General features: G+C 40.2%; 1 protein-coding gene across 2 annotated transcripts in view; it reads left to right on the forward strand.

Moving 5' to 3' along the window:
• The first annotated feature begins 12,665 nt into the window (after positions 1-12,665).
• Positions 12,666-13,382, forward strand: part of LOC126187771 (methyl farnesoate epoxidase-like) — a 308,053-nt gene continuing 307,336 nt past the window's right edge. For both annotated transcript variants that reach the window (XM_049929035.1, XM_049929036.1), the window contains exon 1: positions 12,666-12,791. In XM_049929035.1, the coding sequence (XP_049784992.1) occupies positions 12,683-12,791 (109 nt within the window). In that variant the 5' untranslated portion in view covers positions 12,666-12,682. The remainder of the gene's footprint in view (positions 12,792-13,382) is intronic.

Consider the following 13,382-nt stretch of genomic DNA (forward strand, 5'->3'; position numbering starts at 1 on the left):
CAACCATCAAAACGAAACGCAAGGTACATCTGTTTAAAAAAGCTGATAAAATGCTCTTAATGCTTTTTTAAAAGACAGTCTTCACTCCTTCCGATCTCATCATGTAAGCGAAGAAATGATATGGAATGATTTCAAAGAGATAGTATCGACGGCAATTGAGAGATAAATACCACATAAATTAATAAGTGATGGTACTGATTTCCCATGGTACACAAAACTGGTCAGATCGCTGATGCAGAAGCAACGAAAAGAGCACGCCAAATTTAAAAAAACTCAAAATCCCCAAGATTGGAAAAGTTTTGCAGAAGTTCGAAAGATAGAGCGTAATTTAATGCGAGATGCTTTTAATAATTTTCACAACAAATTCTCTGTCTAGGAATCTCTCAGAAAACTCAACCAGATTCTGGTCATACATAATGCACACCAATGGCAAGACGCAGTCAATACCTTCACTGCGCGATAACAGCGGTGAAGTCGTTAATGACAGTGCCATTAAAGCAGAGTTATTAAACACGGTTTTCCGAAATTCCTTCACCAAAGACGACGACGTAAATATTTCTGAATTCCAATTAAGAACAACTGCAAAGATGAGAAACATAGAAGTAGATATCCTCGGTGTAACAAAGCAGCTTAAATCAATAAAGGCAAGGCCTCCGGTTCAGATTGTATACCAGTCAAGTTCCTTTCAGAGGATGCTGATATAATAGCTCAATATTTAGCAATTATATACAACCGCTAGCTAATAGGACGATCCGTACCTAATGACTGAAAAATTTCTCAGGTCACACCAATACACAAAAAGGAAAATAGAAGTTCAAATGGTTCAAATGACTCTGAGCACTATGCGACTTAACTTCGGAGGTCATCAGTCGCCTAGAACGTAGAACTAATTAAACCTAACTAACCTAAGGACATCACACACATCCATGCCCGAGGCAGGATTCGAACCTGCGACCGTAGCGGTCGCTCGGCTCCAGACTGTAGCGCCCAGAACCGCACAGCCACTCCGGCCGGCTGAAAATAGAAGTAATCCGCCCGTATCAATAACGTCGATTTGTAGTCGGGTTTTGGAACATATAGTGTGTTCGAACATTATGAATTACCTCGAAGAAAATGTTTATTGACACATAGCACGGATTCAGAAAATATCGTTCTTGTGAAACACAACCAGCTCCTTATACTCATGAAATAATGAGTGCTGTCAACAGGGGATGTTTTGAGATTTCCAGAAGGCTTTCGACACCGTTCCTCACAAGCGTCTTCTAACCAAACTGCATGCCTATGAAATATCGCCTCAGTTGTGCGACTGGGTTCGTGATTTCCTGTCAGAAAGATCACAGGTAGTAGTAACAGACGGAATGTCATCGAGTAAAACACAAGTAATATCCGGCGTTCCACAATAAAGTGTTATAGTAGCCCTCTTAGATTGTTTTCGGATGATGCTGTCTTTTACTGTCTTGTCATCAGATGACCAAAACGAATTGCAAAATGATTTAGATATCTGCATGGTGCGAAAAGTGGCAATTGACCCTGAACAAAGAAAAGTGTGAAGTTATTCACATGAGTACTAAGAAAAAACGGCAAATTTCTATTACGCGATAAGTCACACAAATCTGAAGGTTGTAAATTCAACTAAATACTTAGGCATTACAATAACAAATAACCTAAATTTGAACGATCTCATAGATAATGTTGTGGGTAGAGCAAACCAAAGACTGCGATTCGTTGACAGAACACTTGGAAGATGCAACAGGTCTACTAAAAAGACGGCTTACACCACACTTGTCCGCCCAGTTCTGGAGTACTGCTATACGGTGTGGGTTCCACATCAGGTGGGACTGAAGGATGACATCGAAAAAGTTAAAAGTAGGGCAGTTAGTTTCGTATTATCGTGAAGTAGCGGAGATAGTGCCACAGATATGGTACGTGACTTGGCGTGGTGACCATTAAAACAAGGGCGTTTTTCGTTGCGACGGGATCTTCTCATGAAATTTCAATCACCAGTTTTCTCCTCCGATTGTGAAAACATTCTATTGGCACCCACCTACATAGGTAGAAATGATCATCACGATAAAATAAGAGAAATCAGGGCTCGAGAGTGGAACGGTAGAGTGTCAGAATGAAGATGGTTCATTGAAACCTCTGCCAGGCATTGTATTGTTGATAGCAGAGCAATAACGTAGATGTAGCTGTAGATGTAGAGGTTTCTGTAAACATCACAGCACAACATCCTCCTTAATAAAAGTAACAGATGACGTGAAGCTTACCATGGATCCATAAGAGGCAGCTATCATGTGCTTCTCAGTCTTCACCAAAGCCTTTGACACCATTGACTGTGACATCTTAATTTCCAAACTTAGCAGCCTAAATTTCTCACCAAGTGCAGTGCAATGATTTCGCTCATACCGGAGGTCTCGCCAGCAATGCTTCATGTCCGGCACCATAAAGTCACGATCGACACAGGTAGCATCAGGCACCTCCCAGGGTTCTGTATTAGGTTGTATCTCTTGATGTGTTACCAGTCTTGTCCTATTGCAAATACCTCAGGTATGCTGATGACCTCCATTTCTATCTAAGTGCAAAACATATAAATCTGAAGACAGCTATCGAGAATCTCAGTACCGACCTATGTGTACTATCAAAATTGGCACAGGATATAGGATTACACCTGAACCCACCCAAAATCCAAGCAGTACTGATTTGTCATTTTACGCTCGTTAGTCCAAAATATCGGGAATCCTACCACCTTTAACCCTAAATAGGACAAATAATAACTTCTCTTCTTCAGCAAACAGTCTAGGAGTAATAATAGATGAAACTCTAAATTTGACTGAGGATGGAACTGTAATGTGGAAGAACGCATTAGCGTCTTTCCGTGACCCGCAAAAATACAAAAAACTCTTCCCTCTTGATCTGAAAAGGAAACTTGTACGAACACTTATACTTCCAATTATTGATTACAGCGATGTTATCCTGCAAGGCTCTTCTCAGGAAAGCTCACGGCCTTGCGGTTGGTTGTGAACGTATGTGCTCGTTGTATCTGTGATGTTCAACTCTGATCACGCTTCACCAACATATGCGCAGCCATTCTGGATGCCTGCAGACAACCGCAGAGATATCCGTACCCTCTGTCTTCTCTTCTGTTTTTATTACTGAACATTGTACTTCATACACTGAAGCGCCAAAGAAACTGGCATATGCAATGCGTATTCAAATACAGAGATATGTAAACAGGCAGAGTATGAAGCTGCGGTCGGCAAGCCTATATAAGACTACAGTTGCTAAGTCTATTACTGCTGCTACAATGGCACGTTATCGAGATTTATGTGAGTTTCGACGCGATGTTATAGTTGGTGCACGAGCTATGGGACACAGCATCTCTGACGTAGCGATGAAGTGGAGATTTTCTCGTATGACCATTTCACGTGTACACCGTGAATATCAGGAATCCGGTAAAGCATTAAATCTCCTACATCGCAGCTGCCGGAAAAAAATCCTACAAGAACGGGACCAACGACGATTGAAGAGAATCGTTCAACGTGACAGAAGAGTAACGCTCCAGCAAGTTAACGCAGATTTCAATGCTGGGCCACCAACTAGTGTCAGCGTGAGAACTATCCAAGGAAGCATCATAGATATGAGCTTTCGGAGCCGAAGGCCCACTTGTGTACCCTTGACGACAGCACGACACAGAGCTTTATGCCTCGCTTGGTCCCGTCAATACCGATATTGGACTGTTGATGACTGGAAAAATGTTACCTTGTCGGACGAGTCTCGTTTCAAATTGTATCGAGCGGATGGACGTGCCCTCATGAATCGATTGACCCAGCATGTCAGCAGGGGACTGTTCGAGCTGGTGGAGGCTCTGTAATGGTATGGGCGTGTGCAGTTGGAGTGATATGAGACCCCTGATAATTCTAGATACGACTCTGACACACCTGTACGTAAGCATCCTGTCTGATCGCCTGCACCAATTCATGTCCATTTTGCATTCCGACGGATTTGGGCAATTCCAGCAGGACAATGCGACACCCCATACGTCCCGAATTGCTGCAGCATGGCTCTAGGCACACTCTTTCGAGTTCAGACACTTTCTCTGGCCACCGCACTCCCCAGACGTGAACATTATTGAGCATATCTGGGATACCTTGCAACATGCTGTTCAAAAGAGATCTCCATCCCCTCGTACTCTTATGGATTTTTGGCAGGCCCGCACGATTCATGGTGTCAGTTCCCTCCAGCACTACGTCAGATATTGTCGAGTCCATGCCATGTCGTGTTGCGGCACTTCTGCGTGCTCGTGCGTGCTCTACACGATATTAGACAGGTGTACGAGTTTCTTTGGCTCTTCGTTGTATCTCTCCTCGACCTTAACGCTCTTGTCTGAACAACACGGCGGAAACACTCGTTTTGAGAAAATCCTTTCTGTCTCACTCCATAATTCAGTCACTTTCTGGAAGTCATTCTCAGCAACAGGAATCGAACTCTGAAACAACCTCCCCCCCCCCCCTCCCTATTATTACTGGGAACTAAATAACTTCTCCACCTCCATAAGACAGGTAATGACATATCTATTAAAGCAACAAGAAGACTTCCATTGTGCCTGTACACACTTATAATCCTTGCTCATCCCTTTTTCCAGCCTGATCTTCCTCATTTTCCAGTACTCTTAGTCGAAGTAGTCACCCTAAATTTCCTTTCTGCAGAACTCACTATGTCAGAAAACATCTATTTTGTAGACCTATAAATTCTTCTTATATCTGCCATTATCATTATTGTTATTAATGTCACAATTATTGTTATGACTATTATTATTATTATTATTATTAATATCACTATTAGTGGCTGCAGCAGCAGTAATACAGGTGTAAGGTTTTGAATATAAATTATATACGAAACTATGCTTTAAAAGGAATTTATTTTTTCAGTTTGTACTACATCAGACGACAATTTTGTGATATGAGGGAGAAATTTGAGGGGCGAACCCACGAAAATAGTCTTAAGTGATCCGCTTTAAAAATAAAAATTTGTGTGAAACTGAAAGAAGTGACACTGTAGGCACCGAATATATATATATATATATATATATATATATATATATATATATATATATATATATATATATATATATATATATATATATTAAAGCGGATCACTTAAGACTATTTTCGTGGGTTCGCCCCTCAAATATATATATATACGCCGCTGATTCTGCGTAATGTCCCGATGCAGCTGACATCAGTAAAACCTTCCCTTTCCTTTCTCCTCCCATTCAACTTCAATTTACATATAAGGTACACTGTGTTCATCTAGTTCCAGTGGGCGTACTTACGGATACACGGTGCTCATTCGATATGCATTTCCGACACCTCACTGCTTAAGTAATACACTAACTGATCAGAACTGTCTGGACACTTATTAATGGACATTAATATGGGGTGTGTGCATCTTTTCCCTTTATGATACCATTAACTATGTTGAAGACACTTTCAGTGTTTGAAGTGTCTGAATGTCTGTGGAGGAATGGCAGCCGATTCTTCTTGAAGCAGCCGAAACCAGAGAACTTAGAGATGTTGGCCGCTGAGGTCTGGAGTAAAGCTGACGTTGTAGTTCATTCCAAAGAAATTCTGTTTGGTTCAGGTGGGAACTCTGGGCAGGCCAGTCCATCTCAGGAACACTATTGTCCACAAACGGTTGTTGCTTCACAGATGCTGCTTTATGAGAGAGATGCCGATACAGTCAGTCTTAGACTCTGAAATGCTCCTCTACTCTACGCAATAAACAATAGTGTAAAATGTGTTCATATCCTTGCGCGTTTGTCGTTTTCTTAAGCTCAATAAGAGGACCTCAATGTAACCACAAAAAACACTCTCCTACCGCTACACCACCTCCTCCGTACTTCACTGTTGGCACTAGACATGACGGCAGGTAACGTCCTCCAATCGTGTGCCAAACCTAAGCTCTTCCATCGGATTGCCACAGGGTATTGCCGAGATTTATCACTCCAAATAACATGTTTCCACTCATCAACTGTCCTGTGACGCCGCTCTTTACACCATCACAAGCATAATTTAACATTGATTACAGAAATGTGTGGAGTGTGAGCAGTGCTCGACGATTCTACCCAATTTCTTTCAACTCCATACGCGCACAGTCATTGTACTAGCTAGACTTCTGGTAGCACTCTGGAACTCACTAGCAGCTGCTTCTGTTGATTTCATGTGATTTTTTTACCATCACCTTCCGCATTTTCCGTGGACCCTGTCCATCACTACATAATGTCTGCCTGGTCTTCGTCTAGCTAGTGATTGTTCCTTCACGTTTCGACATCACTATCACGTCACTGATAATCGACTTGGGCAGCTGTAGGAGGGTTTATATGTTTCTAATGGATTTGTTACTCAGTTGACATTCAATGACTAGTCCATATTCGAATTTCGGAGCAGCGAATTGAGGAGTCTTATAGACATTGACAAGATAATCCGGTCGTGTTTTAATTAATTCGTAGCTAATTGCAGAGGTGACTGGAAAGTACTACTAAAATGCGAGAGCAACTCGCATAAAGGTCCAGATCGTCCGCTCATATTAACATCTCAAAACTCTGGGATTTCTCTCCTCACATCCATCACTCCTGGCGGCTCACCTACAACTGCCCAACGCTACGGTATGTTCACATCCAACTGCTCAACACTACACTGGCGAATAACTTCCAACAACGAGTCCTACCAGCCACAGACTGCACACAGCGCAGTCAGTGGTTTTAGTACAGAGCGCTACGTGGTGTTAGCAACGTAAAGACCTAAACAGCCTACTTACAGTATTGCTTTTCTTGTTAAGGCAGGACATGGTTGAAAGTTGAGCCCAATCAGACGGGGACTTAATCGCAAAGTTTACGTTTGAAATACATTTCGACTAAACTAAACTCCACCCGAAGAGACCTCGGAAGACCCAACGGTATACACCGACCGCCGCGTCGTAGTGAGCCGACACATGTACTGGATATGGATATGGAGGGAAATGAGGTCAGCATACCGCTCTCCCGGCCGTTATCAGTTTTTGGTGACCGCTCATTTCTACTAACTTGGGCAATATTTCATACCGAAATCGGTGGTGGCTCGTAACACACATTTGCATATACAGGGAGACAATTAATGGACTACATGAATTAAAATCTTTATAACTTCTGAACGGTTTGCGTTAGAACTATCAAACTGCACTGTTGGCCGCAGGACAGGATGGGAGTTAGTATGCGCATGGTTTAGCGACAAAGCCCACTTTCATTTGGATGGTTTCGTCAGTAAGCAAAATTGGCACATTTGGCGGACTTAGAATCCGTATTTCGCGATCGAGAAGTCTCCTCAACCTCAGCGCATGACTGTGTGGTGAGCAAGATGAGGTTCATGAAAGACGGAGCTCGACCCCTTCGAAGCTGGAGAGTGTTTGATGTTCTCGAGGAGCACTTTGCGGACCGCATTCCCGCTCTGGGATACCCAGAGGCCACTGACATGAGCCTCGATTGGCTGCCGTATTTTCCGGATCTCAACACATGCGACTGCTTTTTGTGGGGCTATATTAAAGACAAGGCATACAGCACTAGCCCCAAAACCATTGCTGAGCTGAAAACAGCTATTCATGAGGTCATCGGCAGCATCGATGTTTCTGCAATTCAGTGGGCCATGTAGAAATCCGCTTTCCGTCTGCGCCACATAATCGCCAATGATGGTAGGCACATCGAACATGTCATAACCTAAATCCGAGCATCTGTAATGACGTTTACATGTTGAATAAAGTGTGTGCACGCCATAGTTTTTAATTAGTTTACGTTTTTTCGATACAGTTCAATAATTGTCAACCTGTATCTCGCAGTCGGTTCGTATACGGACGCATATTTACTTGACCTCCTTTTTTGCTTGTATTATCACATACATTTTTTTTTAGTTTTCGGTGTTAATTGCCATGTTTCGTCTACTCCGATGTAGAGTGAATTAACGCCTTCTTCTCCAAGGCTGTTAGTACACTTTTTTTCTAACTGAGACAAAAGCTTTATTGAATTTAGGGTATTAACTAACATTTATTAATCCGTTACATCCCATATATTTCGTAATTCGCCACGGCAAGAACAGTGTCGCTTCAGCACTGTTACTGGTAGGTGTACCCGGGTCATCCAAGAAGAGGGGCACATTCTGAGTTGTGACACTTTTCATTCATAAGGTAAGATGAACGAAATTTTTAAGGTCAATGATTATCACAAGGTCCGTGTTTACACACTGTCTGTACCTTACATTACAATGTCCTTCAAACATGTATGCATGTCCGAAGAAACAGACACTGTTTTGACTATTACAGCTGTTGTAAATATTACTAAATTTCGTGCGTTGCAGCTTACAACAAAAAAAAAAAGCATAGAATCCCTTTTCTTGGCGAAAAGTGTTCTTATAATATATAAGCCCATTTATGATTCTATGTTTTCGTAAATTATGTTCCTTAAATTGTACCTAATCGATGTCCCTTATTAAAGAGTATTAATTTTTATAAATTATAATTTTATATGTTCCTAATAAAATATTTTAACTTGTTTTTCATTTTTTATTCTAACTTAAGTACTAATTAATTTCGCCTGATGTAAGTTCGAATATTGTAGTATATTACGTATACTGCCGTAAAAGGGGCAAATGTGTTACGTGGGCGGTCATAAAAACAACAAAAAAGTTTTTAGAAAAGCAACAAAAGTGACACAACTTGAAGAAATTTAAAAAAAGATTCTTGATATCACCTGACATTCGACGAGAACAGAACTACATGTCCATATTACTGTTGTAACAAATAAAACAGAATTTACTGCCAAAAATAATTATTTGAAATTTGAAGGAAGCTTATAGTAATTCAACATAAGCTTTATGGAGTTCTTTAAGTCGGTTTTTCTGAAGTATTGCATTTTTTAGTTGTGTCATTGTTATTGCTGGTGTGCGGTATGATTTCGTTCATGACTTGCAAGGTGTCCATCTAATATACCTACTCCTAAAGCCAGCTTATTCCTTCACTTGATTAAATGTTTCTAGATTCGGCAAAGTTTGTTTAGTATGAAATGAGAGATTATTTAATGTAAACAAAACTAAATTATGCCATGCACTAACGGAAACTTGTTTTTCGATGCTTATGTTTGCAAAGCAAACATAAGTTCATAGTGTTTGTGGATCTAGGGATAACTTTTCAAAATGTTCAGTGGTATATACTCATTGATATCCTGAAGGTAGCTCTATTTCGGTCATAACTAGTTATTTTGTAACCTAACTAGTAAAACTCATCGATCTTTCTTGTCGTCATTGACTACGAAAAGGCGTTTGGTAAAGTAAATAGAAACAAATTGCGGGAAATTTTAAGAAACAGAGAGATTGCATCTCACATGAGCTGTATTTTAAAAACAAAATACAAATGAAAATGGCAAGCAGCAGACATAATATGACTGAAATAAAACAAGAAGGTAGACAAAAGTGTCCATTCGCACCCACTCAATTAGTACTCTATTTTTTGCTGATGGTCAAGTAAATATTAAGCAAAATGAAAATGACTTTACAAGAAGGTGTATTTGATCTAATTAAAATAGCCAGAGAATACAATCTGAAAGTCTCCATCACAAAGACAAAACCAGTGGCATTTTTAGGACATCTTCCCATCCGAGTTAAGATGGAAATTGATAAGTAAGTCATAGATATAATTAATAAATTTCAACGTTTGCCATTGTCATTGCCATTTTGCCACAGATGGCAAAGGCTATGGAAGATCAGTTAGACAGAATTTTGGAAATAGATTATGAGATAAAATCAACAAAAGATTAAAAAAAGTGTAATGGCATATGGCCAAATTAAATGAGGCGATGCTGAGTAAATTAGATTAGGAGACTTGATGCTAGAAGCAATAGATTGATGAGTTTTACTAGTTAGGTTACAAAATAACTAGTTATGGCCGAAATAGAGAGAATGTAAAATACACACTGGCAGTCGGAACAAAATTTGTTACATCTAATATAAATTGAAGTGTCTGCAAGTCATTTTTGAAGATATTTTTCTAGGCTTTATGGAGGTGGAAAATGGAAGATGAACAGTTCAGACTAGAAAGGAAAAGAAACTTTTGAAATGTGGTGATACAGAAGAAAGGCGAAGATTAGGTAGGTAGATTATGTTAGTAATGAGGAGGTACCTGAATCGAAATGGGAAAAAAGAGATTTGTGGCACAATATGACTAAGATATCTTCCAAACAGAAATAAAATAAAGCTGATGTTGCATTTGAAGTAGAACTACTTCAAGAAGAGCTTACCAGTTACTATATTAAAAAAGCTTGAAGAATATGTAAGTTTAAATATAAAATCTGATAAAATTAACCAGGAATGAAACAATGTAAAGGAAGCAGTAATTAAAGCAGAAAGAGAAGCACTTGGCACAAGAAAGAAAAGTTTTTTCAAAAGGGCCTGCTATATTGGGATGAGGAAATACATAGTCTAATTGAAAATAAGAAACATGCCTATTTAAAAATGTTAAATTACCTATACAATCAAGATCAGAGACTAGATTATAAAACTAAATCAGCTGAAGTCAAAAGGAAAGTCACAGAAGTTAAAAACATTAATTTGGAAAAATGAAGTCGGAGGAGAACAAAACAAAGCATACACAATAATGAAACATTTAAACAAAGGGGATAAGGGCAATCTACAAACAAACACAGCATCTGAATCTAATTTGTTACAATACTATAAATCAGTGTGGACAGATGTGCTAGATATACAGGTGATTTTGTCTGAGTCTGAACCACATAGGAATGTTGAGTTAATACCTCTGGAGGAGCTACAGGATGCAGTAACGCCTAGCAAGAAGAGGAAGACTCCAGGATGTGAAAAAATCGATACAGAACTAATAAAATGTGCACCAAATATTGCAAAAATAAGAACATTCGATTTTATGACTATTTTCTGGCGAAGTGGTTATATACCAGAGGTGTGGAATGTATAGCCCAGATATGCCCAATTGATAAGAAAGCAAACAGACATGAATGTCAGAACTGCTGATGTATTAGCCTTGCGAATTTATGTTATAAATTATATGCTAGAATTTTCAGAAAGCAAAATCGCCAATCGCTGACTGTGCTATATGATGCCCAACTTGGTTTTCGAAAATGCAGAGCATGTTTGGGCTGAATCTTCACCACGACATAACTAACAGAAGAACATGTGAATTCAAATAACCAACGTTTCTTGTCGTCATTGACTACGAAAAGGCGTTTGGTAAAGTAAATTGAAACAAATTGCGGGAAATTTTAAGAAACAGAGAGATTGCATCTCACATGAGCTGTATTTTAAAAACAAAATACAAATGAAAATGGCAAGCAGCAGACATAATATGACTGAAATAAAACAAGATGGTAGACAAAAGTGTCCATTCGAACCCACTCAATTAGTACTCTATTTTTTGCTGATGGTCAAGTAAATATTAAGCAAAATGAAAATGACTTTACAAGAAGGTGTATTTGATCTAATTAAAATAGCCAGAGAATACAATCTGAAAGTCTCCATCACAAAGACAAAACCAGTGGCATTTTTAGGACATCTTCCCATCCGAGTTAAGATAGAAATTGATAAGTAGGTCATAGATATAATTAATAAATTTCAACATTTAGGGTGCAGTATTACATACAGTGCAAACAATGAAATACAAATAAGTTAGACCTGTTGAGCTATTTATATGGAAATTTTTCGCAGAATATTGGGAAAGAAAGTTCACATAATTACTGTACTGAAGTTCAAGAAGGTTCTGGCTACCAGCACTGCTCAATTGATGCGATAACTGGACTGTTTGAAGAGAGATGAAAAGGGAACAAGGATATGAAATGAATTACCTTAGACACGTGTCTGGGTATACCTTGATTAATAAAAAGAGAAATGATGACATCCGAGCTGAATCTGAACATTCAAAACATAATTAACATAATTAAAGAATATCAGTTAAGATGGGAAGAATGTATAGACAGTATTGCAGATGGAAGAATCACTAAAACAATAAAACAATACAAACTAAGAAGCAAAAGATCTTTAGGAAGACCATTACAGAGATGTCTCGAACCATTTTGAGAATGACAGAATGGACCAAAAGGTCCAATTTTTAATGTAGATGTACATGTGTGACTAAAAGAAGGAATGGTTAATAGGAGACATTCTGAAGCATCAAGGAATCCTCAGTTTGGCAGTAGAAGGAAATGGGAAGGGAGGGGCGGGTGGGGGGACGGTTATAGGGAGAGAGTAAGGTTTGAAAACAGTAAGCAGATTCGACTGAAACACGCTCGCGTCTTGTACTTGCGGTGTATGAACGTAGATGTAGAAATGAAAGTAGAAACTGTAAGGCAGAAAGTGCGTAAATGGAAGTTTTCCTCCTGTATTGGAAGAGGTCAGAGTGACATGGTAACTAGACGTTGGTTTGGAGCTGACATATATAGATAACACGAGGGAAAGAGCCATCTGTCCTCGCTAGCGGCGAAAAGTGCGTCAGCAGTGTCGGCGAGCCGTGCAGCAGCGGGATTGGGTGAGCTGAGCCCCACACCCCTCCCTGCCCCGCCCTCCGCGGCGGCTCTGCGCGGACGGGCAGTAGGTCGCTGGGCGCGGCGTCAGTTCAGTGCTCGTCGGACCAGCGGCCAGCGATGGGAAGAGACGACATGCTTTCTCTGGTGCTGCCCCTGCTGCTCGCCGCAGTCGCCCTGGCCGTGTGGCTGTGGGGGCAGCTGAGGCGCCCTCCGGGATTCCCGCCAGGTAAGGCGCCACCTGCTGATGCAGAACGTTCTTACTGAAGGCCCCTACACACACACCAACCCTTCGGCCGATAAACCACCCGATCAATTTCATGCCAGCCTACACACGTCCCGACCACTCCACTCAGCGATTACAGTGCCGCAGCCCCTATTGTTGTGACTTGTTAATCTTAAATTCATTGTTTATATTTTATGAGGTCCAGCTTGGTTTTACACAGAAACAAAAACGGAGGGTTTCCCATGGCTATATTAGAGGTAACAAGGTCAAACAAAAAACAGGCTGAGAGAAAGCTGTGGTTACTTAACCCTTTCAGTCCCTCTGGCTATGTGTCATAATTTCAACAGAAGTATTTTTGCCCATAGAAACCTCAGGTACACATTTGTGAATGTTTAACCTTTTCATCATGTGCAAGTGCTGCCAACTGTTGAACATCACAATAAAAATATCAGCAAGTCAATATAGCAATACACAGCAACTCATAACCACCAGAGTACATGGATGCGGTTGGTTCACTACATTCCACTGTATAATTTAGTAAAGGAAACAAAAGAAAAATTTGGAGGAGGTATTAAAATCCAGGGAGAAGAAATA

Source organism: Schistocerca cancellata, chromosome 5, assembly GCF_023864275.1.
Source record: "Schistocerca cancellata isolate TAMUIC-IGC-003103 chromosome 5, iqSchCanc2.1, whole genome shotgun sequence".
NCBI classification, from domain to species: domain Eukaryota; kingdom Metazoa; phylum Arthropoda; class Insecta; order Orthoptera; family Acrididae; genus Schistocerca; species Schistocerca cancellata.